Source organism: Enhydra lutris, unplaced genomic scaffold (genome assembly GCF_002288905.1).
Source record: "Enhydra lutris kenyoni isolate GAN:26980312 unplaced genomic scaffold, ASM228890v2 scaffoldscaffold54, whole genome shotgun sequence".
Taxonomy (NCBI): Eukaryota; Metazoa; Chordata; class Mammalia; order Carnivora; family Mustelidae; genus Enhydra; species Enhydra lutris.
Window position 1 is genome coordinate 715,636 of NW_019154138.1, and position 26,532 is coordinate 742,167.

The window sequence follows — 26,532 nt, forward strand, 5'->3', positions numbered from 1 at the left end:
AGGCAGAGAGGCAGGCAGAGAGAGAGACAGGAGGAGGAGGCAGGCTCCCTGCTGAGCAGAGAGCCCGATGCGGGACTCGATCCCAGGACCCTGAGATCATGACCTGAACCAAAGGCAGAGGCTTTAACCACTGAGCCACCCGGGCGCCCCCAAACTTTTATTTTATGATTGTATTTGATGGACTACAAGAGAATAAAACCATTTATTGTATTGGATGCATAAAAAACTAATGTTGGAAACACTTACTCCTTTCAGAATGTGGTGCAGAATTTTTTTTTTATTATTTTATTTTATTTCATTTTTTAGTAGCACTGCACCTTTCTTAACCAATACAAATTCTGCAAATTAGTAAAACGAGGATTCACAGAACTTAAATTTCACAGACTTGAAAGGCAGTTGGAGACTCAAGTTGGGAATCATTAAGTTTTCTGAATTGTATGATATAATCTGCAATGCTTAGATTTATTTTAAATTATTTAGCTCCAAAAAGTATGATATGGAAGTATTTATTGTGTAAGTGCTTTCACATGGCTTACGCTATTATAACAATAGCATACTCATTTTTCATCTGTAACTACAAAATAAAATAGTATGACCTTTTCCACTTAAGGGCAAACTTAAGGCTGTTTATCAGGTATGTAAGTGAAGTGTAGTATCATGTTAGAATATGTGTGGGAGTAGAATTCCGCTGACAAGGAAGCAAGTAGAATATATCAGCAAATATGGATTATTTCAGCATTAAATAACCTTTATTAAATTTTCAAGCAAATTTTATTTTCCAAGCGATTTAAATTCAGAGAAAGAGAATAATCATGAAGAGGGGGGCACTTTTACTTTGAGCAAAAAATACAGAGTATTTCAGATGAAAGAATCCTGTAGTTTATGCTGTGTTACAAAAGACAGTTTAAAATTATTTGGAGAGAACATCTCTGAAAAGGCAAATAATTGATTAAATGGATATTTAGGGGGCTAGCTTAAAAAGTATAGGTGAACTGGTCAGAACACTTAGCTAATCAAATAAAGATGGAAATATCTTTTACTTTCTTTTGTTATTATTCTAGCCCAGGATTCTGCAAATTTTTCAATTATGTTGAACATAATTTTTGTTAAATTCTAATGTTTTGAGTGTTTTCCAGATACATGGGATGAGGAAAAGGTACTTATTATACATGGGAATACTTTTAACAATATATAAAGTAAGCAATCTCTTTTAACTTCTTATATTAAGTGAATAATTATGGACTTCTTTACCATTTCATGAGCGTTTCTTCCTTTTTACAGTGAGACATCTAAGTTCCTGAGTTGAACAGAAAAAGGCGTAGGTTTTAGTATGCCCCCCCACCCTGGTTTGTAAGTGGTGGAAGCAGGCTGAGTCAAGGTCTAGGAATGGATCTGGTGATGCTTTGCAGGTCTTTAATTTCATATGAATTTTCCAGATACACTTTTGAGGATGTAACCTGTGGTAAGTGGCACAATAATCTTAGTTGTTTAAGTGCAAAGAGTTCTTGCTTAAGGAAACGAATGCATATTAGAGTTTCTATAAAATGAACTGTTTTCTCTTTCAATTTTTTTCCCCTACAGAATGCATACTGAGGTCAACATTCCCTACGACACATTCCCATGGAGATCTAATATGCAGGATTAGCAAGAATACAATGTATTAAATGTCTTTTTTTCCGAGGTGCTTATTTTCTTCAAAGACACTCCTGATTTGTTTTTGCTATGGACATTTGATTTCCTAAATAATCCAAATCCCCTCTCTCATACTTTCACCATTTGATTTCCTAAATAATCCAAATCCCCTCTCTCATACTTTCACCACATCCACTCCTCTCCCATCCCCCCAGTTTTAATTACCTAAACTAGGTATGTTTTCCTAGTTATAAGGGCTCCTAACACTGGGTACTTTTCTTTTCAAGTGCTCATCATTCTTGTAATTCTTCATATGTCCTAGGATTGTGAATTCCATGAAGTTGGGCACAATTTTTGATTTGTTCACTACGAGGTAAGTCACAAGAACTTACCTCGTAGTAGCCCCAGGGCCTAGAGTTCATGTCAACAGTAGGCACTAAATAAATGATGGTTGATACCCTTGCACATATTATTTTTTTCTACCTGGACTGCTCTCTTTCTGCTTCTATACCTACTAAAATCCTAGTCCTTTGACTCAAGTCATGGTCACCATGGAAGATTCTACAGGTTGCCCATTTTACCACTTCAGGTGTTGCCATTGACATAGACTGTGATGTGAATGGTAGCCTCGAATTGTGCAGTGTGAAGTCCCCCCCCAGCTCAAATGTTTCCTTCTACTAGTATGGTTTGCTGGATATAGACTGTGATCTCCATGAGGGCCCTGATTTTTGTCTCATCTAGCACCTAGAACATAGCAAAAAGTGAATAAATATTTATTGAATACATGAATAACTTCCTCAGTCATAAAGAATCATTTGTCCTCTATGTCTTACACCTTGTCCTTCCTTCCAGCTTGGCAACTTTTTTATGTGGAATGATGTTTGTAAGTACCTCATGATTATGACCCAGTTCCCAGTGATTCTGAAACTTCTTTTTATACTAGAATGGGAGGGTTTTAGAGAGCCTGTAATTATAAGATTGAAGGCATTATGCCACATCCACACACAGGCAGATCGACTCTCCATAGAAATTTCTGAAAATTGGGGTGTCTGGGTGGCTCAGTCAGTTAAGCATCTGACTTTTTTGATTTTGCTCAGGTCATGATCTCATGATCTCAGGTTTTGAGAATGAGCCCTGCATCAGGCTCCGTGCTAGGTGAGGAGCCTGCTTAAGATTTTCTCTCTTCCTTTCCTTCTGCCCTTCTCCCCACTTTCTCTCTCAAAAAAAAAAAAAAAAAAAAAAAAAATCTGGAAATTGTGCATGTTTTAATGTGACCTGGAAGTTTCACCTCAGGGTGTGGTACATGCAGTTCTGGCCACAAACCATGGCTTCTGAGTACTGTTTTGAAAGTGAAGGCTCTGGAAACTTGGATAGGAAGCATGAATAAGCCCTAAGGGAGGACAGTTATACTCAAGAGGATGCCAGTCCAGCCCTAAACATAAGGTACACCATGAAGCTTTGATGGCTTCACTTATATGAAAGGGTGGTGTCCCATGTTCTGAAGAGTTGTGGGAAGGGAGGGACTGTGTCATAAGCTTGGGTGACCAAAGCTTATATTTTCAGCAGAGATATGTGAGATATGTGATTTTATGTTCTGTGTATTTTGGGGTCTCAGTTCATATAGGAGAATTTATTTCCTTGCATTCACTTTTATATCAGTCTCAATTTTTGTTTTTATTTTTAAGGCAGAAACTTTTTTGTGGAAAACATTTCATAAATTGATTTAATAAATTTTGATAAGAAAAAATTAAGACATTAACTATTGGGAATGCTGAGCCCTGTACCCCATTTAGTAAGTTCACTTTCTGTGTGAAAATCTTAGAACAAATCTCTTGTATTGTCCTTTCTTTCCTTTTATTTCTATTTATTTTTCTTTCTTTCCTTTTAAATGTCATGTCTGATATTGGTTTGAAAAAATTCAGAGAAATTAAATTAAAAAATATTAGTGACCTTTCAATTTTTCCACACACCAAGTAACCAAGGACTATATTTGGGTCATTTTTCTTGTTCTAGAATGTGTCATATTGATGCAATGCACTTTTGTATTATATAGATTCTTTTAAACTAACTGTCCTCTGTATGCCTGTTGACTTATATAAAATCAGGGTTGGAATATATCTTTTTTCTTCATAGATTATCTTTTTCAGTAGCCTAGACAAATCTTAGGTTTTTATGTTAGTGTCAAGTACTCAATTATCTAAGGATTTGTGTCAAGATCTTGGTTCCTACAGTAGAGACCAAGTATATTCTACATCATTGACTCTGGATGGTAAAACTGGAAGAACTTTTAAGACATATTATGTTAGATGAAAATCATTATTAGGCTTAATTATGCACTAAAATTTATGATTCTAAAATACTAGAAAAATAGCTGACTATGGTCTTTTGTCCAAAGGCAATTTTTTGTTTATCTTGTGTTTTTTTAATAAACATGGATATTTATAACCAGATATTTTTATAAACATGGATATTTATAAACACGGATATCTTAATTAGGGCTAACTGTATTGCCCAATGTAGTTCAACATTGAATTTTTTCTATTGTTTCTTACTCATTTCTTCAAGACATTAAATTCCATAAATTATTTTCTATTAGCAATAATCGCAGTGTGGATAAACCTCATTGGCTATGATACTGCCACTGCGCAAAGCTCGTAAATTATTTTCTTAAAATATGGTTATTTTCCTGTTAAAGCTGCAAGGTATTTTCCTTTGTAAAGGACTATGAACTATGAAAAGACATCAAATGCAGAAAATGTTTGTCATTTTTTTTTAAATCCCTGGTACAGGAAACATGATATTAGCACTGTCAGGTGTAATAAGAAAAAGGCAAATACTCAGAATTAAAGGTAGAATGATATTTTAAAAAATATATCAAATAAATCTGTTGGGATCACTAAATATTTGTTGTAGCAAAGGCTGGTGTCTTTTAAAGGTGAGGAGGTGAAACGGTACCAATTCAGATAACTCGCTCAAAATAAAGGCAAAAGAGAAACATACTTGGCTTATACTTTCTCAGACTAGTCCTGCATAGAACAAATAAAAGCCTGAGAATATTTCTGATTGAAAAGATGAAAAAAATGTTAAAGACATCTTGTTCTGCTACATATATTATCAATCTGTTTGTAGTAACAATTGGAACATCTGTGTCTCATAATGAGGTATCTCTGAGAACATAAATAAGGGACGTTTTCCCTTTATATCAGGCCTTTGCAGAACGTATTTCTCTTGTGAATAGCTTGTAATTTATTCTCCAAATGTTCAAACTTAACAATGAATATGTGATATGGTTAAGAGGTGGTATAGTAAATTTATCAATAAAGGCTTATTAAAAAAAGGAAACCAAATTTTAGGAAAAGCTCATTTATTCATACATAAATATTTTATTGTGCTACTATGTGTCAGGCCAATGTGTTGAGGAGTAAGGACAGAATATAAACAAGACCCAGTCTCCCTTCTTCAAGAACTGAACACAGATAATTCACCAACATACAGAGCAGAAGTGGTAAGTAGCAGGACTACGCTAAGAAACAACAGATGTGTCCAATCCTGTATCACTGGGGAGCCGGGGAATCAAAGGAAATACTGTCGGAAAGCTGACCTGAAGTCATAGGAAGGAATCTGGTCATAGGAAGGAATCTAGGAGAAGGTGGAGAAGAGGAGGATTCGGGGTAGAGAAATAACATGCAAGAGGCTGGAGATGAGACAGCATGGCAGAACACAGTAGTTCGTGCGGCTGACAGAGTTGGGAGTGGGTGTGAGAAGGAATGGCATGGGGTAAGCCTGAAGAGGTAATCAAAAGCTCTGTCTCAACAAACTAGGTATGGACCATTTCTCAAGGACAAAGAGAAGGTTTTTATTTTAAAAAAGAAGGTTTTTATTTTAAAAAAGACCACTGTGGTATCTTTTTGAAGGATGGCTCAGATAACTCCAATTGTCAGTCAAGAAAGGATGGTGGCCTGGAATAAATGATGGTGAGATAGACAGAAGGGAGAATAATAATCTAGTAGATCTGGAGGGTAAGGGAAAGGAAAAAGTAACCAAGACAGGGAACATGGAAAGTGGACTGAGTTTCTGTAAGACACTTATACATAAAGGTCTGAAGCTCAGGACAGATGGCTGGAAGTAATCAGTATCCAAATGGCAAAACAACAACAACAACAACAACAACAACAACAAAACCCACCAAAACAAAACAAAAAACACCAAACAGGGGAGAGGTTGAGAAAACTTAAAGAGTAAAATGTAGAGTGAGAAGAGAACTTAGGATGAAAGCCTGAGAAGCATCAATATTTAAAATGTGGGCGGGCAATGAGATAAAAGGTGGAATTTCATATGTAAAATTTAAGAAATTTCCTGAAAATCATGCCTTTGTTTCCTTCTTCGTTCTTACTTGCTTGAATGCAGATGTGGTGGGTTTAGCCATGACAACTGTCAGAATTGTGTGATCTTGGACAATATATGTATTATCTCTGTGCTTTGGTTACTTCATGTATAACATTGGGAAATGTTATGATTGTCAGGGTATTAAATGAGACATAAGGAAAAAAAAAAAAAGGTGGGCAGAGGAAATGTCCATAAAGGAACTGGGAGAATGGCGAGAGAGGTGGAAGGGGAGCTAGGAAGGATGAATGTAAAGGAAGCCAAGAAAAGTGGAGTGTCAGGAGAATCAAATGTAGGTCAAATGCTAGATTATAACAGTGGGTTAAGGATATGGAAATAAGTAACTGGAGAGATCCAATGGTGGATGCCTTAAGTTTGGCTGGGAAGAGAAAAACAGGTTGGGTAGTAGCTGGAGAGGATGTGGGGTTTTAGAAGGTATGCATATATGCTGTTATGGATAAAAGAGATTTGAGCACTCATTAAGTGCTGAAGGGAAGGCAACAACAGAGAGGCAGAGGTTGAATACACAGAATAAACAATGGAATGAGGTCCCTGAGAAGCATGTGGGACCCACAGCATAAATGGTACATTGATAAGTAAAAAGAAATAGCAAAAGGGAAGGGTGTGGATAAAGGGATTACATTTAGTGCTATAGAAGACAACTGACATTAAGTACAAGGCCCTGTGCTAATGTTCTAGGACATAGTGGCAGGCAAAACAGATCCTCCCTCTGCCCTCATGGAGCTACTGAAAAGGAATATGCATAGATTCTTTTTATATAGAGAGGATTAAAGGAATATTTCCAAAGCTTTTGTTCAATGGGAGAGTATTCATATGCCTGTTTATAGACTCAAAATCTTTAAAGTGTAATAGTTACCACCAGGCTTTGGGTAAAAAAATCAGCAGTTGACAAGAGAAAGAAGCTATATAATCTCCACTAACAGACTATATGTTATACTGAGGATAAAAGACTCAAAAAGTTAGTTTGGTATTTAAAGAGATAAATTAGGGAATAGATTTGCAGATGCTTATGGTAGATTTCACTAAAAATATTGATATCTTTTACACCCATATTTCATAAACTTGTGACATATACTTACATGATAAGAGAAAGTCAAAAAGTGAAGTGGACCACTAGTCTTGAAGGCAAACAGAATAGCAGTATCTCTCAAATATTTGGAACTCACTATCCTTACTAATATAGGGACATTATAGAGGCAGAGAAATAACCATCTACCATTGACAAATAATAGCAGATACACTTTTTGAGTACTTATTGTATATTAGGTCTCTATTATGATTTGCCTACATTAAATCTCTTAATAAAAACCTTAGTGGGGGGGGGCACCTGGGCTGCTCAGTCATTAAGCATCTGCCTTTGGCTCAGGTCATGATCCCAGGGTCCTGGGATGGAGCCCCACATAGGCCTCCCTGCTCAGCGGGAATCCTGTTTCTCCATCTCCTACTCCCCCTACTTGTGTTTCCTCTCTTGCTCTCTCTGTCAAAACAATCAATCAATCAATCTTAAAAACAAACAAACAAACAAACAAACAAAACCAAAACGTTAGGTGGGAGTGTGGCAGGCAAAATAATGGTCCTCTGAAGATTTTCACATCCTAATTCCCAAAACCTGCTGATAACCTTATATTGCAAAAGGGAATCTGCAGATGTGATTAAGGATTTTTTTTTTTCTCTTAAGAATGTCGGAGGTGCTTGGGTGGCTCAGTCATTAAGTGGCTGCCTTCGGCTTGGGTCATGATCCCAGGGTCCTAGGATCGAGCCCACCACTGGCTTCTCTGCTCAGCGGGAAGCCTTTTTCTCTCTCTTCCACTCCCTCTGCTTGTGTTCACTCTCTTGCTATGTCTCTGTCAAATAAATAAATAAAATCTTAAACAAACAAACAAACAAAAAGAATGTGGAAGGCTTCACGAATTTGCATGTCACCCTTGCTCTGGAGTCATGCTAATTTTCCCTGTATCATTCTAACTTTAGTATATATGCTGCTGAAGTTAGCACACGTGATCAAGGATCTTGGGATGGAGAGATTATCTTTGATTATCCAGGTGGGCCCAATGTAATCACTTAGGGTCCTTATAAATGAATAAGGAAAGCAGGATGGGCTAGGGTCAGTGATCTGAAGATACTATATGGCTGGATTTGGAGGTGGATAGAAAGGCCATGAGACAAGAAATGTAGATGGTGTTGAAAAGTGAAAGGCAAGGGAATGGATTCCCCTTAAAGCCTCCAAAAGGAGTCCTGCTCAGGGAAGTGTATTTGGGCTTCTGACCTCTAGAACTGTAAAAGAATATATTTGTGCTGTTTTAATCCGCTAAGTTTATGATAATTTGTTACAGCAGCAATAGGAAGCTAACATAAATGGGTATAATTGGTTTCTCCATTATACAGATGTGGAGAATGAGGCTTAACAAGAGTGAAATAACTTTCCCAAAGTTCCTTAAGATAGTTGAAGAGATTCTGATTTTATATTCTTATTTTCCCTTTGAAGTAGGAAGCAAGGTCAATCAATTATTGAGAACTGGAAGTTGGGGATGGATGTAAGAGGAGATTGGAAAGGATACGAAATAGTTTTTAGAAAAAATGGGAGTTTCTGGTCTAATATGTAAAGTCCTTATCTTAGAGATACACATGGAAGTATTTACAGAATATAGGATATGATGGATTTGCCTTAAAATAACTTAAGGGGGTGGGCTGTGAATGGAATTATTAGGTGGGGATATATGATGGTGTTGAAACTGGGTGGTAATATGGGCACAAGGAGTTTTATTATATTAATCTATACTTTTATAGATACTTAAAATTTTAAAAAAGCAAAAGAATGTCAAGGTTACAATCAATAAATGACACAGAGGGAGATATGTTGATAAAAGCCATGAAGTATTGTGGACAGAAATAACTTTTAAAATAAAGCAACAGAGAACCTATTAGTGGTGACTCAGAAAAAGTGGGATAGGGAAGAAGGGTCAGGGAAGGTGAGAACGATGGATAGCCAATGGGCACAAAAATTTCTTTTATAATTTTTATACACCATATATATATCATATTTTTAATATGATATATATTATGTTGGTATTTTATATATATCCATTTAAATATACATAGTATACATATATATATACATACACATAATATATATACATAATAACATCAAACTGAATACATTCATTATGCACAGTTTATTGCATGTCAATTATACTGTAATAAAACTGTAAGAAATAAAAATAAAGTGATACTGATAAAAATGCAAGGAGAGTTTCTGGTCTGACATGTAATGAACTTTAAGTTGTGACTCTTGTCCTCACAAAAGTAACAAAAAAAAAGCTGAAGAAAGTAAAAAGCAACTCTCCTTAGATTCAGAGAACTGTCACAGGGCAAACCACTACCCTGAAAACTGATAGATACAGAGAATCTATCACAGTTTACTGGGAGCAGAGGCCTAGAAGCAGGAGACTGAAACCAGAGCCAGTATGGTAGGACACTTAAAATGTAACTGACAAATTACTGGAAGCTCAATATGAAGCAGTTTAAGAATCCAAAACTCTGGGGGAGGGAGGGAAGCAGTCTCAGAGGAGGCCTGCGTAAATTTTACCCTCAGAATCCTGCCAGATTACTGGGTGAAGACTAGAAAACAAAAAGAACTTTCAGGCTTCTAGCACAGGGAGGGGAAGTAACCATTCTGAAATATGCCCAGATCTCTTTGTTCTTCACACCTTGCCCTCAAAGGGAAAACTATTTCACCAGAGCTTAAGTTACTTGGGTTCTACCGAAACCTTTCCATCCTGGGGGAAAGGAAGTGCTTAACTTTATTTAGTGCCCTCTCACCTTCCTGCCTTGCCTAAGGGGGATTGGAAGCTAAGAAGCACTTGTATTCTTCACAGCCCAGGGACACAGGCTCACTAAAAGTCCAGGACCTAATCACAGGACTATAGTTCCTTATTACCACATCAATGGGCTCCTGTCTAATAACAGGATTACAGCTAAAAGCACTGCAAGCCTCAGATCCTGTTTAAGGATAAGTCTGTAGGGAAACACAAGACTACATGGAGACAAAAATGATAATTTAGAAAAATGCTGCCTCTGAGAACACAGCTACCACAAACAGAAAATACAGTTATTAGAGTTATCCTAGCTAAACAGATATAAAACCTCTTATCAAAGGCCTATCTGCCTCATTTCTGGCTTTCAACAAAATATTTCAAGGCATGCTAAAAGGCAGAAAAAGTCTGAATAGAGAAAGCAAGAATTGGTACCAGACTCAGATATGGCAGCAATGTTGGAATGATCAGACCAGAAATTTAAAGTAACTATAATTATGATAAATATGTTAAGAGCTCTCCTGGAAAAAGTAGACAACATGCAAAAACAGATGAATAAAAGCAGAGAGATGGACACTCGAGAGTCAAACAGAAATGATAGAAATAAAATACTTTAATAGAAATGAAGAATGCCTGGACACAGCTGAGCAAAGAATCAGTGAGCTTGAAGATCAATGGAAACTTCCACAACTGAAACACACAGGGAAAAGGTAATGAAAACAACAAAAATACCTAAAAATCTATATCTATGCATATCATATTCAATCAGCAGAAAACCAAAGACAAAGAGAAAATCCTGAAAGTAATCAGAGAAAACGAATGGGAGGGCACCTGGGTGGCTCAGTCGTTAAGCATCTGCCTTTGGCTTGGGTCATGATCCCGGGGTCCTGAGATGGAGGCTCATATCAGGCTCCCTGCTTGGCGGGAAACCTGTTTCTCCCTCTCCCACTCCCCCTGCTTGTGTGCCCTCTCTCTCTGTATCTCTCTCTGTCAAATAAATAAATAAAAAATCTAAAAAAAAAAAAAAAAGAATGGGAGAAAAGATGACTAGGAATCCACATAAAGACTGATACAATTAAGAATGCTTATTTCTGGCTGAAGACTATGAACCAGTTGTGGTACCAATTTGCAAAGCTGTTTATTTTTTTCCTTTAGGAAATGCCCAGAAGCCTAGGTCTAGTACTGAACAAGGTAGATAGCTAGACTAACCCAGGGCTGTAATTCTGCCAGGCATGCACAATGAAAGAAGAGTGCATTATGAGAGTTAAAAGCAATGGCAGGAGTGAGGCTCTGTATGGCAGCTAAAAGAGGAAGATAAAGGCAAGAAGTCAAGAGACTCATGGTCTTAAAGATGAACAGGTACAGTAAGGGGAGAGGGCTGGGAAAACAGGTTGTGGTCAGATTGCTGAATGGATGGCATTATAATTTCAAAACTGTAATAGTTCTAGTAGATAAGGTCCAGAGTATGGCCTGGGGTTTTCAGAACAGAGATGGAAGGAATTTGGGTGGGGTTGGTTTCTGACTTGAATAGTTCTTTCCCCTCTCCACGAATCACACAGACTGCCTGCATCAGGTGGGAGCATACTGGCAGCAGAAGAGCTCTTCAACTCATAAATAACTCGAGTGGTAAAGAATATCACATTAGGTGCGTTTTCCCTCTTAGTCTCACACAGGGTCATACTTAATATAACACTTTCTGCTATGATCAAGTGGATCTAATGTCAAAGCAATATGAAGAAGGCCCACTTTTTCATGAAATAATAAATAATTTTACAAGTGGGCACACATTTGATATATGGAAAACTGTGGAAGTATAGTATGCATTTGTTTCTTTTAGGTTGTCATAAAATTTTGATCTATGATATCAGTGGGGAAGGAAAATGATCTATGTGAAGGCAGTTCAACAGGATCTGAACTTCAAAAGAAAGTAATAAATGGATGAATGGAAGGCAGATGTGTTACCTGCAAAAAAGCCCAAAGGTGCTGGACTGTTAGCATAATCATTGTAAGAATAGCTCTGCATGCTGAATTTTAGGTACATGGCTTTCTAAATGATTATGTTTTCCCTGAAATTAAAATTGCTTTTATTTTAAGATAAAGAGAATGGGAGCATTATTGATCTTAGAAGTATAACCTGCCTTAATCATGCCGCCTTTCCTATTACCTTTTCTCCCAGAACTTGTGGGTAAAATGAGTGGGTTCCATTTCAATGTTTCAAAGTTCTTTGCTTGACCATGTAATGAATATGGTCAATGAGAAAAAGGAGGAAGAGGAAACAGACCCTGACCTGGAAGAGGAACAAGGGTCTGAACATTTCATGGAATGGATAGACAATACCTGAATAACTGAATTAATTTTAGCCTCTGGTTAATTACATCTACACTTTAAAAATTTTTAAAAAACAGACATATTTTTTAGAGCAGTTTTAGATTCACAACAAAATTAAGTGGCAAGTTCCCCTACATCTTCTGCATTCCCCTCCCCATAGCTTCCCCCACTATACAACTATATTTTTATAATATGAAAGCAGATGGATTTGACCAGGCACTCACATTCTTTCATAATGGATGTGGTGATGCATTGTCACTGAGTACTAAGTACTCAGTACTAAGTACTGAGGTACTTATTCCCTGAGCTACTCTGAGTCACAGCTGGGTTCCTACCTGGAAACCGTTTTCATCCAAAGGGAGCTGATTCTTACCTGTTATACCTTACCTATTATAAGCCTTTCCTGAGGACTACATGCATGCAGTGTCTGATTGATATGGGAATGCAAAAGCCTGACTCCTCTGCCTCTATTTGGACCATCTCTGAAGGGCCATCCTACCTTCACAGCACCCCATGCATCACAGACCAACTTCTCCTGCCAATTCTTTCCTACTACTTCACAGTTGTTGCTCCTGAGTTGAGTCTAAATTAAATCTCTGCATACAAATCTCTGGGTCAGGGTCTGTTTCCATATATCTTCAATATGTAATTTCCCAACCATACGCACAATATTGGTTATGTAGTGCTTAACTGGGGTAGTAAAAGTATGAGACTATTACCAGAACGTCTAGCTATGTGTTCTAGTTCCACTACTTAATAGCTCTATGACTTTGAGCAATTTAATTTCTCTGATCCTCGGTTTCCTCGTCTTTACATGGGGGGTAATTCCTTATGAAACAAGGGTTACTATGAGGACCCAAGCAGGGATATATCAACATATGCATATGCACATACACACACACTCAAAATATAATGTAATATTCTTATTACTATTTATATGAACTGGCAATTTCAAAAACTAAGCCTAATTTATTTTTACACTTTATTTCACCAAAAAACATTCCATTAGATAGTCAGTATTAAGACTATACCAAAAAACTTCATTAATTGTTTACTATATGCTTGACTCTGTGCTACATACCATGCATACAAAGATGAGAGCTTTCTTGATGCCAAGGGATTCCAGTCTAGTGTAGAGAGGCATTTAATATAAACAGAAGGGAGTTCAAGTATTATATATGCCAAAATGGCAATAGTGTACCCATAAACAATGGGAGGGGTGCTTATTTTTCCAAGCTATCAGAAAAGGCTTCATAAGGGAGGTGAACTTTGAGGTGAGAATATTTTAGGCAAGGTATTTTATTCTCAGTGAAGTTTTTCTGAGCATTGAAGGATAGATATTTTAATCACTTCTAAATAATAATAATTTGAGTGTAACCTATAACAACTATTTTGTGTATACCTATTATACAGAGATTTTTCACAGAAAATTATACAATTGAGAATTAAGTTTACTTACTGTTATCTTACGAGGACAGTCATTAGAACAAAGACCACTGAGAACTGTGGAAAAATAAGAAAAGGCGATTATTACTGTTAGAACCTAAGCTTATATTTAAAGTGAACTCTAATTCCCCCCTCCCCCATAATCTATTAATGTGCTCTACTGAGTCATAATCACAGGCAAAAACCAATTCAAGTCCTTTAGATCTGGGTAAATCAAGTTTCTGCTGTTCACTTTACAATGATATTGTAAAAGCCTTTATTAAACAGTTAAGATGCTCCTGTTTTGTGAAATATATAGGTGAGATAATTAATTATAGTTATATCATGCCATACCTACTCTTGGTTGTATTTTCCAAGTGGTTAGCTAAATTCTAAGGATGACTTAGATTCTGACAGAGAAGTGCCAAATGCAAACCAATTAAAATGTGTACTGAGAAAAACACATTTAGCATTTTATATCTCAAATTAGACTTTTCCCACTTATCTAGTCAAAGTTTCTGGGTCAAAGATTTTGGGTACCCTTGCTAATTAACTTTATGGAGAACAAAATTATGAAAGAATTGATGGGTTTATGACAAATACACAAAAGTAATTTAGTGACATCTTTATTCTATAATCACCAAAGGGGGGAAAAAAAGGGAAAAAGTTAGAATGTCTGAATATTATTTGTATAAGTAACATGAGTTTTGAAACAGTTTTTTTTACCATCCCTTCATGTGACGTGCCACCTTTGAAGGAAGTTGACATTATGTACTATTAAGTATTCTATATGTCATACATTAAAGAGATGACTGACATTTGTGCTCAGTAAGCATGAATTATCTCAATAATAATTATAAATATTTGTTAACTCAAACATATCCATAGGAAAAAGGTATCTTACATTAATTTATATTCTATGAATGTGAAATGACAATCATAACAGAAATACTTAGGGTGGGCATATAAAGTATAGACAAAGTTTATAAAGTATATATAAAGTATATACAAAGACACAAAAAATAAGCATAACATACTTCATCACAAAGGAAGATACCTGTTCATTTGCTATAGTACATTTACATGAACTACAATCTGAGGAAACACTGAAATAAATGTTTTACATTTGCAGAACAGTTTTCAGTGTTTAAGTTTCTTATCCCAGAACACTACCTGGTTCTCACTCTTTTTTTTTTTTTTTTAAAGATTTTATTTATTTATTTGACAGAAGTAGGCAGAGAGGCAGGCAGAGAGAGAGAGAGGAGGAAGCAGGCTCCCCACTGAGCAGAGAGCCCGATGCGGGGCTCGATCCCAGGACCATGGGATCATGACCTGAGCCGAAGGCAGAGGCTTTAACCCACTGAGCCACCCAGGTGCCCCCTCACTCTTTTATTCTCCCAACTTTCTATGACCTAATTTCTCCTCCTCCTTTGTTTCTCTTCCCTAAACTCCAGGTAGATATTGGTACTTTTTTTTTTCTTGTCACAAAATGATTTTCATAAACTTCATTTAAATCAGTATCTTTTTTTAAAAGAAGATTTTATTTATTTATTTGACAAGAGAGATCACAAGTAGGCAGAGAGGCAGGCAGAGAGAGAGGGGAAAGCAGGCTCCCTGCGGAGCAAAGAGCCTCATGAGGGGCTCTATCCTGGGACCCTGAGATCATGACCTGAGCCGGAGGCAGAGGCTTTAACCCACTGAGCCACCCAGCTACCCCTAAACCAGTATCTTGATGAACAGTAATTATTTTCTCACAATTCTGTCTTTGTACTAGTATGTAAGCTCTGCATCATTTTATCCTTATTTTCTCAGGGCCTAACCCAGTGTATTTGCTCAATATGTACTTGTTGAAGGAGGAAAAAGATGGATTATTCAATAAATGGTACTGGATAATTGGGAATTATCCAGTATATATTCCTGGAGGAAAATAAAGTTAGACTTCAACTCAACAGAAATATTACATTTGGCAAGGACACAAATAATATAAAGAACTCAACAGAAAGATTACCTAATTAAAAAATGGGCAAAGGATCTGAATAGGCATTTCTCCAGAGAAGATACAGAGATATACAAAGTCATGAAAAGATGTTCAGCATCATTAACAATCAGAGAAATGCAAACAAAAACCACAGTGCAATGCACATTTGGAATATCCAAGATGGGGAAGTAAACTGAATAAATGTCTGAAAGATGAGTAGAAATACATAAAATGTGAATATATATATATATATATATATATATATATATATATATATATGAACATTATTTGGCTTTAAAAAGAAATCCTGTCACATGTTACAACATGGATGAAACTTGAGGACATTATGCTAAGTGAAACAAGCCAGTCACAAAAAGACAAATACTCTGTGATTCCATTTATATAAGGTAACTAAAGTCACATTCATAGAAACAAAAAGTAGCATAGTGGTTCCCACAGGTTAAAGGTGAGGAAAAGAGGGACGGTTGTTAAATGGGTATACGGTTTCAGATTTGCAAGATGAAAAAGTTCTGGAGATCTGTTTCACAACAATGTGAATATACTTAACATTACTGACTGCACATTTAAAAATGATTAAGATGGTAAGTTCTATGTTATGTGTTTTTTTTAAACCACAATAAAAAAATGGTTAAGTTGGTAAAAAAAAAAAAAACAAACCAAATGAAATAAACTCCCAAGATACCATTTCACACCTATTAGGATGGGTATAATAAAAAAGTCAGATAATAATCAATGTTGGTTAGGAGGTAGAGAAATGGGATCCCTCACACAATTCTGGTGGGGATGGAAAATGGTCCAGCTGCTTTGGAAAACAATCTGGCAATTTCTTAAAGGATAAACTAGAGTCCTCATTTAACCCAACAATTCCATTCCTAGATATATCTCAAAGAGATATTAAAATAGAAAAATTAAAATATATGTCCACATGAAAGCTTGTACATTAATGTTCACAACAGTATTATTTGTAATAGCCAAAATTCATCAACTGATAAATGGATAAAAAGGATGTGGTATATTCATATAATGGAATATTATTTGATAATCAAAAGGAATAAAGTATTGATAATGTTACATGGATGATCTTGAAAACATTATGGTATGTGAAAGAAGTCAGTCACAAAAGACCATACTTTATAGGATTCCATTTTTATGAAATGTCTGGGATAGGCAAATCTATGGACAAAGAGAATAGTGGGCCTAGGGCTGCGGTGGGTTGGAGCAGCAATAGGGGATTGAAGGTGATTACTAAAGGGCATGGTGTTTCTTCTGTGGTAATAAGCATTTCTAAAATGGATCGTGGTGTTGGTTGCAAAATTCTGTGAATACACTCAAAGCCACTGAAGTGGGTGAAGAGTATGGTATGTGAATTACATTTCAAAGCTGTTACACTACAAAAAAGACATAAACATTTAAAAACTAATGACAGGGGTGTAAACTTCCTTTTAAACATACATTACAAAACCATACTATTCCTCACATACAAAGAGCTTCTAGGTATGCATTCAAAGATGATAATCCAGTAGAAAATGAAGGATATCAAGAAGCAATATCCCAGAAAGAAAATGCAAATAATCAAAACCATAAACAAAAACACTCAACCTCACCTGTCAGGGGAAAAAAAAATCAATTTTATACCTAACAGGCAAGAAATAAAAGGCCAAGAAAAATGTCTGTAGGAAAAAAAACAATAAAATCAAAGATAAATGACAAACTAGGAAGAATATTTGCAACACATGTAACAAAAGATTAACTTCCTTAATATATATTACAGTACATTTATAAATAAGACAGTGAAAAAAGATAAGGACTGTTTGTAGAAATAAAAATACAAATGGCTCTCAGACATATGAAAAGATGCTGAACTTTACGCAGTATAAGAAAAATGCAAAATAAAAGAGACAATACCTTTCACTTACGTGATTGGCAAAAATCAAAAAGTTTAACAACCCATTGGTTGGTGAAGGTGTTCAGAAATATACATTTTTATATACTATAGATGAAAGTATAAATTGATACAATTTCTATGAAGAGACATCTGTTAAAATAAAAAATATACTATAAAGTTTAAAACGAGGCAGAATTAATCTGTGGTGTTGGAAATGAAAACTGGTTATTTTTGGGTGAAGTGGGTTAGTAACAGGGGAGCATGAGGAAGCTTCTGGTTGTTGGTTATATGTGTTTCTTGATCTGGCAATAATTACACAGGTACATTGTATTTTGTGAAATTAGGCCTGTGTACTTAGGTAGCTTTTCTATATATATACTTCAGTAATTTTTTATTTAAAACATTCACATTATTTTTTACTAATTCTATTTTTAGAAATTTATCCACCAGGATATTCTCTGTGGCATTATTTATAATGACAATAACGAGGGACTGAAATAGCCTTGATATCTATTTAAAAGAACTCATTATGTTGTAACCATAGTTAAAATAATGAGGCAGCTCTAGATTATTTGCTGTGGTATACTCTCTAAGATATGTTGTTAAGTGAAGAAAGCAGAGCCTAGAACAACCATTTATGTAAAATAAAAGTATATACACATGTATGTTTGTACATACATAAAGTATCTTGGAGAGACACAAAGAAGTTGTCTTGGGAAAAGGAATTAGACCAAGGAGATGGGGAAAGAGAGACTGACTTTTCACCACTTACTCTTGTATTTTTTTCATCATTTGCATGTATTACTTAAAAACCAAATTTATTAATGAAATAAAAATTTAGAGCTCTCAGATTAATAGGTACTAAACTGGACAGTGTCATATGCTGGCGGGAATGTAAATACCTATAGCTTTTGGGAATGGTAATTTGGTAATTTGATATTATTTATTAATATTAAAAACTCAGCCCCTCAACTCACTTAATTTCATGTCCATGAAATATTGGAAACCAGCTACGTATCTACATATCTTCTAGAGAAAATACTAGATAAACTGTGGAACATGTACAGTATTATGGAATGACATGGAGCTATTGAAAGAATGAAGGAGGACATCTGGCTCTTTCTATATTCTGACTATTGTGGACATTGCTGCTATGAAGATCAGTGTGCACGTGCTCCTTCAAATCACTATGTCTGTATCCCTTGGATAATAAAAAAATGAGATCTTGCCATTTGCAATGACATGGGTGGAACTAGAGGTTATTATGCTATGGGAAATAATTTAGTCAGAGAAAGACAAATACCATATGATTTCACTCATATGTGGATTTTAAGAAACAAAACATGAACATAGGGGAAGGGAAGGAAAAATTAAAAAAGACAAAATCAGAAAGGGAGACAAGCAGAAACTTAACTCTAGGAAACAAACTGCTGGAGGGGTGGGGGGATGGGGTAACTGGGTGATGGGCATTAAGGAGGGCATTTGATGTAATGAGCACTGGGTGTTATATGCAACTAATGAATCATTAAATTCTACCTCTGGAACTAAATAAAATAAGTTCCTCCTTCACTCCCCTAATGAAAGAGACCTGTAAGAAATGACTTGAAAGAGTGTTTATGCTCTCTTGGTGAGATAAAAAAACAAGATGCAGGCAAAAATGTTTAGTAAGATTCTATTTACAAATATACGTGTTGGATGAATCTCACAGACATAATGCTGAGATAAAGAACGCAGAGGCATAGGGTGTAATACTGTATGCTTGCTTTTATATGACATTCAAAATAGGGAAAATGAATCTGTGGTGACCGAGATCCTAACAATGGATATACTTTTGCAGGGAGTGTTGACTGGGTTGGGGGACCTTCTGGGGTACTGCAAATATTTCATCTTGATCTAGGTGTGGCTAGAAGGGGGTATATCTATATAAAATTTCACCAGGCTGTGAATTTCACCTGTGTAAAATTTCACCAAGCTCTCTTCCTCTGTACACCCATCACTGTAACTGTTCTTCTCACCTCACACCTATACTTCAAGGTGGTCACCCTGGATCTGACCTTTTCATTATGTACATCCATTTTCTTCCCTCTGAACACTGCTATAAAATTTATCTTCTTCATTCACACAGTTATGTGAACAAACGATCAATCTGATGAAAAATGTAAGGAATAAGTGTGATCGTTTTATGTGTCAACTTGACTAGACCATGGGGTGCCCAGATAATTGGCCAAAAATTATTCTAAGTATTTCTGTGTGAGCAGTTTGGGATGAGATTAATATTTAATTGGTAAAACGAGTAAAAGAGATTGCTCTTCATAATGTGGATGGGTGCCATCCAATCAGCTGAAGGCCTGAATAGAACAAAAGTCTGACCCTTTCCCAAGTTAAGAATTCACTGACCAGATGGACTATACACTAAAACATCAGGTTTTCCTGCCTGACAAACTCTCTCCCTCCCTCCCCCCTACCTCTGTATGTACGTGTGTGTGTGTGTGTGTGTGTGTGTGTGCGCGTGCGTGTGTGATACACAAAATTGGTTCTGTTCCTTTGAAGAACGCCGACTAATATAGTAAGTTTCTGCAATTATTAGATCGCTGACAATCATCCCTTTGCCACAGATGCCCATTCATCAGTGGATACCATCAACATTTTTACTGAAGCGGAATTAATTTCTCCTTCTTACTATCTGCTCATTCTGTATTCTGTGATCATGGCCCTAGTTGTGCCACTAGCCATTTTGGTCGTTCCATCTTTCTGGAACTAGGTTCTCACTTACCATTTTCACAGAAGCCTTCTATGATCTTAATAATCTTATAGCACATATAATTCAAGTACAAAGCACTTTTCACTCTTCCTTAGCTATATTACATGCAAACATCTTCCTCTTTCAAGTAGACAGATTCTTTTTAGCAATAAATGCTTGTTATGTAAATGGTGGTTTCCAAAACCACCTTCACACACACACACGTGCATGTACACACACATGTGCATGTGCACACACATTTTGTAACAGCTTTCAGATATAATTCACATTTTGAGATAGCATTCACCCATTTACAGTGTCCTATTCAGTGGTTTTTAGGGTACTTCCAGAGTTGTGCAACCATAACCATAATCACTTTTCATCACTTCTAAAAAGAAACCCTGTACCCTTTAGCTATTAGGCCCTAGTCCTCCTATTCCCACCCTCAGCCTAAAGCAACCGCTATAATCATCTACTCTGTCTACTTACTTCTCTGAATATTTTGAGGATATTAGAGAAAAAATTCAAAAATGTAGAAAAGTAAAAATCACTTGTGATTCAACCATCCAGATATTCTTACCAATTTGTTGTAAGATATCACACTGTCATAGACTGAATGTGTCCCCGCAAAGTTCATAGACTGAAGTTCTAACCTTTGTGCTGCCATATTTGGAGATGGGGCCTCTAAGGAAAAATTAAGGTTAAATGAGTTTTTAAGGGTGGAGCATTAATCTGATGGGATTAGTGACCTATTAAGATGAGACATGAGAGGGGCGCCTAGGTGGCTCAGTGGGTTAAAGCCTCTGCCTTCGGCTCAGGTCATGATCCCAGGGTCCTGGGATCGAGCCCCGCATCGGGCTCTCTGCTCCTCGGGGAGCCTGCTTCCTCCTCTCTGCCTGCCTCTCTGACTACTTGTGATCTCTGTCAAATAAATAAATAAAATCTTAAAAAAAAAAAAAAAGATGAGACATGAGAGAGTTGCTCTCTTGCTCTCTCTCTCTCTCTCACTGCACACACAAAGTGGAGGTCATGTGAGCACCCAAAGAGATGGAGGCCACCTATAAACCAAGAGAAGAGGCCTCAGAATGACGCCTACTTTGCTGGCACCTCAATCTTGGAATTCCCAGGCTCCAGACTATGAGAACCAAATTTCTCGTTTAAGTTGCCCAGCCCATATATGGAACTTTGGTATGGCAGTCTGAGTAGACTAATACACATACTTAAAAAATTTACATATATGAAGACATGCTACTCATAATTTTGTAATCTTTTTGGTTGACATAATCTAATCTTTTCCTACATTATTAAATATGCTTCTATCACATAACTACATGGTATTCTACTGTATGTGTGGATAGATATATGGATAAAAATAAACACCCATTCTTGGGTTGCCTGGGTGGCTCAGTCAGTTAAGCATCTGCCTTTGGCTCAGGTCATGATTCCAGGGGCTGAGCTCCCTGCTCGGTGGGAAGTGTTTCTCCCTCTGCCCCTCCACCTCTCTTCTTCTCTTTCGCATGTGCACGCGTGAGATCATAAATAAATAGATATATAAAATATACACCCATTCTTATTAGGACATTTAAGTTCTCCTCCACTCTGTAATCTAACTTTGTCTTCTTTTAAAAACACCACTGGGGAGATCATCCTTACAGATATAGTATATTATACACAAATCTTTGGCACATCCCTGATAATTTTCTTGGAATAACCACAGAATTAGAATTGTTTCTGGGTGTAATCTTAAAGCTTTTGGTGTATATACTGAAATTATCCTTCAGAAAGGTTATCAGGGTTACTAAAGGTTACTAAAAAGAATAAGTCTTTTTAGTAAACATTCATTGAGCTGGTAAGTGCCAAACTCTGAATAGGAATTTGCTTTCATATATGCTCTTCCTTAATCCTCACAGAAAGATTGGGAGATACGTTTAGTTGACCCCCACAATCTTTTTTTTTTTTTTTTTTTTTACAGAAAAGGACACTGAAGCTTGGGCGAGTACATCACTCAAGGTCACAAAACAAATGGAGCTCTTATGAAAGAACACGTGGCCACTAGACACTAACTCATTTAAAAAACACATTATCCTACTTTTATGGGAGATGGAAAAATCGATGAAGCAGTGGATTATTTTATTTTCTGTACAAGATAAATTGTCTTGTTTAGCATAGTTTGAGAGTATTTACTCAAAATTATATAATAGTCTGTTTCATTTTGTATATAGCAAGCTAAAAATTTTGTTCTTGTATCTATTTTTGTTTTTTAAAGATTTCCTTTGTCAAATTTAAATTTTCATATTATAGCAATAGGATCAAGATAAGATTTAAATATATCATACCTATATACATATCATACACATGTTAGACATATGAAACATACATATGTCTTATAAGAGGAGATATCTACACAATACAATAGAATACGCATCTCCTTGTTTTCTGCAAGCATAGTTGCAAGAAGGAATCATAATAATCCTTGCGCCTATTTAATATTCTGGTTGATAATATTGTTTAATTAGGAATTCAGAACTCCTAAATACTATTATGAAGGTTAATCTGTTCTTAGCCTGAAATTATTATTTCATCAACAGAACAACCCTACTTTTTTCCAGTGACATCTACTTAGTAACTGCAGCAGGTAGGGCAGACTTAGACTGTATGGTTTCTGGGCTCTACTAGCTCTGTATATTTGACATGAGGTAGAAAAAAAATGTCTTTAGCTACTTTCAGTAATTATACTGTTTTCTCAAAGAATACTATAGAAGAATGGAATTTCACTTTTAGTTTTGGCTTTATCACAAATCCCTGTTTCCCTTTAAGTTTCCAATCACGAAAAAGGGACACACCTACTCACATACACACTTCTATCTTCTTCCTCTCTTGAGTTAATAAAATAAAAAAAAAGTCTGAAAAACATTAGGTTTCTTCAAATGTACAGGCTATATCAGGAAAACTTTTATTTTTATTTCTGTACTATATTATTCTGCATATTAATGTGTCAGGCTCATCAGTACAGTTTAAATCATAACTTACTAAAATTACATACAACTTCAAAAAGGAAGAACTAAATTAAATGCTGAGAAACACAATCGAGCATACATTTAATATTTGTATTTGTAGTTCATCTTGTTATTAATAAGGGTTTTTTGTTAGTTTCTGTTCATATCAAAATATACCAAGTTTACAGGTCACGAACGTTCATCAAGAATATATTCCAAGGGACGCCTGGATGGCTCAGTTGGTTGGGCAGCTCCCTTTGGTTCAGGTCATGATCCCAGCATCTTGGGATCAGGTCCCACATCAGGCTCCTTGCTCGGCTGGGAGCCTGCTTCTCCCTCTGCCTCTGCCTGCCGCTCTGCCTGCCTGTACTCTCTCTCTCTCCGACAAATAAATAAATAAATAAAATCTTAAAAGAAAAAAGAATAAATCCCCAAATGATTATTTAACACCAACACTGGCTAAAATCCATAAGATCTGCTCCTTTCAGGCATCCTATTCATATAGTACAGGAAATGTCATCAAGTGTGTAAGCCAGTGCAAAGTGTGGGCATGGGCGAATTACTTCACTTCTCTGTTTCACAGTTTTAGAAAAATCTTAATAATACTATGGTTGGATAAAATAATTTTCAAGGGTTATAAAAATTCCCATATCCTAAGATTCCAAATTGGTATCTATCTTGCTAGTAGATAGTTTCAGGTGCTTAACATTCTGTCCCAGCACAGATGGAAGTGGTTTGGTTTTAGACTCTGCTTTGTTTATGTTTGCTCACATATGTCAGAAATGCATAGCAGAACCAGGAGTATAACTTATTTTGTAAGATAATATTCTGTTTTCTCTTTCCCTGATATGCAAGATCCTACTATTTTAAAAAGTTATAGATTCTAATGTGTTTCACTAAAAGCGATCATATATAGGTACCATTATATGAGACAATCCATGTAAAACACTTGGCAGAGGGCCTGGCATGTGATAAAAAGCATATATTGGCAATTGCTGTTTGTTTGTTTGTTTTTAAAGATTTTATTTATTTATTTGACAAAGAGAGAGATCACAAGTAGGTAGAGAGGCAGGCAGAGAGAGAGGAGGGGAAGCAGGCTCCCTGCTGAGCAGATAGCCTGATTTGGGGCTCAATCCTAGGACCCTGGGATCATGACCTGAGCCGAAGGCAGAGACTTTAACCCACTGAGCCACCCAGGAACCCCTAAAACTATATGGTTTTAAGTAAAACAATTTTCTTAAGCAACTGCAACAACAACTGGGAAGGTGGGCTAATATAAAGAGCCCAAATGGAAAATGGCATTTCACAGGGTAGATAATGGTATATAATTCCAGCATTCCACTATTTGTGCTTTTCACCATGGTGAGCTTCTTAAAGTATCTCTCTTTCTCATTTCAAGTGTCAATGAATGTTTTCCTACTAACCAGCTGATCTTGGCTGAACCACAGTCTAATTTTTAGAAAGTTAAGAATTTTATCCATTTCATAAACTTTTGTAAAGTATGAGTATGTATTTGTGACATATTACAAAATCCTATACAGATTTATTATAACATTTTATTATACACTTTTATTTTATTTTTTAATTTTTTATAATACCCTTTTATTTATTTATTTATTAAAGATTTTATTTATTTATTCGACAGAGATTACAAGTAGGCAGAGAGGCAGGCAGAGAAAAAGGGGGAAACAGGCTCCCTGCTCAGCAGAGAGCCCGATGTGGGGCTCGATCCCAGGACTCTGAGATCATGACCTGAGCTGAAGGCAGAGGCTTATTAGCCCACTGAGCCACCCAGGCGCCTCTATATTACCCTTTTAAATAGACTGTTTTAAAGAGTAATTCCTAAGACCCTTAGACTTTAAAAACTACAGTTGTTATAAAAAAGATTATTGGAATTTAGAAGATAGTCCATTCATAGAATTAAATGAAAATCTGTAAATAAAATACTTAATGAGCTATTTGAAGTACTGGTTACTAGCAGATTAAATTGGTTTAAAACTAATGACTAATGGAATGTACAATTCCTAAATTTAAAATTTTAAAGTGACAATATATAGGATTTTTTTCTTTAAGATTTTTATTTTTATTTTATTTTTTTATTTTTAAAGATTTTATTTATTTGACAGCGAGAGAACACAAGCAGGGGGAGTGGAAGGCAGAGGGAGAAGAAGACGCAAGCTCCCCACAGAGTAGGGGGAGCCCGATACGGGGCTCGATCCCAGGACCCCGGGATCATGACTTGAGCTGAGGGCAGTTGCTTAACCGACTGAGCCACCCAGGTGCCCTGAGATTTTTATTTTTATCTTTAAGTAATCTCTGTACCCAAGGTGGGGCTTGAACTCACAGCCCTGAGACTGAGAGTTGAATGCTCTATGGACTAGGCTAGCCAGGCGCCCTGACAATACTTAGGATCTTAAGATTCCATTTTTTTAAAAAAGATTTTATTTAACAGAGAGAGAGAAAGAGAGAGAAAAAGAGTGCACAAGCAGGGGGAGTAGGAGGGGCAGAAGCAGGCTCCTCATGGAGCAAGGAGCTCAGTGAGGGCCTTGATCCCAGGACCCTGGGATCATGACCTGAGCTGAAGACAGATACTTAACCAACTGAGCCACCCAGGCACCCCTTAAGATTTCATGTTAAAACACAATATATGTCATAGCTCATGTATTTTTTAAAAAAATTTTATTAATTATTTTTATTAACATATAATGCATTATTTGCCCCAGGAGCTGGTGCCACTCACACCAAACCCAGCCCCCTGTGCCCTGCAGGAGCATCATTATTAGGTCAAGTCCAACTGTGAGCCAGTGCAGTGGGCCTCTCCCCCAGAAGATCAACACAGGCCCCCTACATGTATCAAGTCCACTTACCACAGAGTACTCCTAAGAGTTGGCTTCAGTTTTGGTGGAAACAGGACCAGGCTCTGCCATCCCCACCTCCCCTGTCTTTTTTCCCTTTCTTTTTTCTTTAGAATAATGATTATAGTTTCTAATATTTTAGATCAGCCTTCTTTTTGTTTTATTTCTTTCTCTTTTCTTTTCTTTGGAATCAAGCTTATAGTCTGTTTGCCTTTTTCGTTCCTATTCCTTTTCTCTTTTTCTTCGATCAGGTTTGTTTATTTTGTAATCAGGCTTATCTTAACAAACAAATCAAAGCACACCTAGTTAAATGCCCAGACACTCCCCACTGCAAGCAAGGGGTAATCCTGAAGACTGACCTGTGGGAAAGAGCAGCCAAAACACAACAGCAGAGTGCACAGAGCATAGCAGCAGAAACACTTCTTGAAGGGCCAGGCCTTGGACAGTGTATGACCT

The 26,532-nt window shown here is 36.5% G+C and overlaps 1 protein-coding gene across 1 annotated transcript in view; it reads right to left on the reverse strand.

Annotated features, from left to right (window-relative positions):
* The window catches only part of LOC111157396 (integrin alpha FG-GAP repeat containing 1), a 303,742-nt gene that overhangs the window by 57,526 nt on the left and 219,684 nt on the right, over window positions 1-26,532 (reverse strand). Inside the window, exon 13 of the mRNA XM_022518768.1 lies at window positions 13,636-13,679. Coding sequence (XP_022374476.1) covers window positions 13,636-13,679 — 44 coding nt within the window. The remainder of the gene's footprint in view (window positions 1-13,635; window positions 13,680-26,532) is intronic.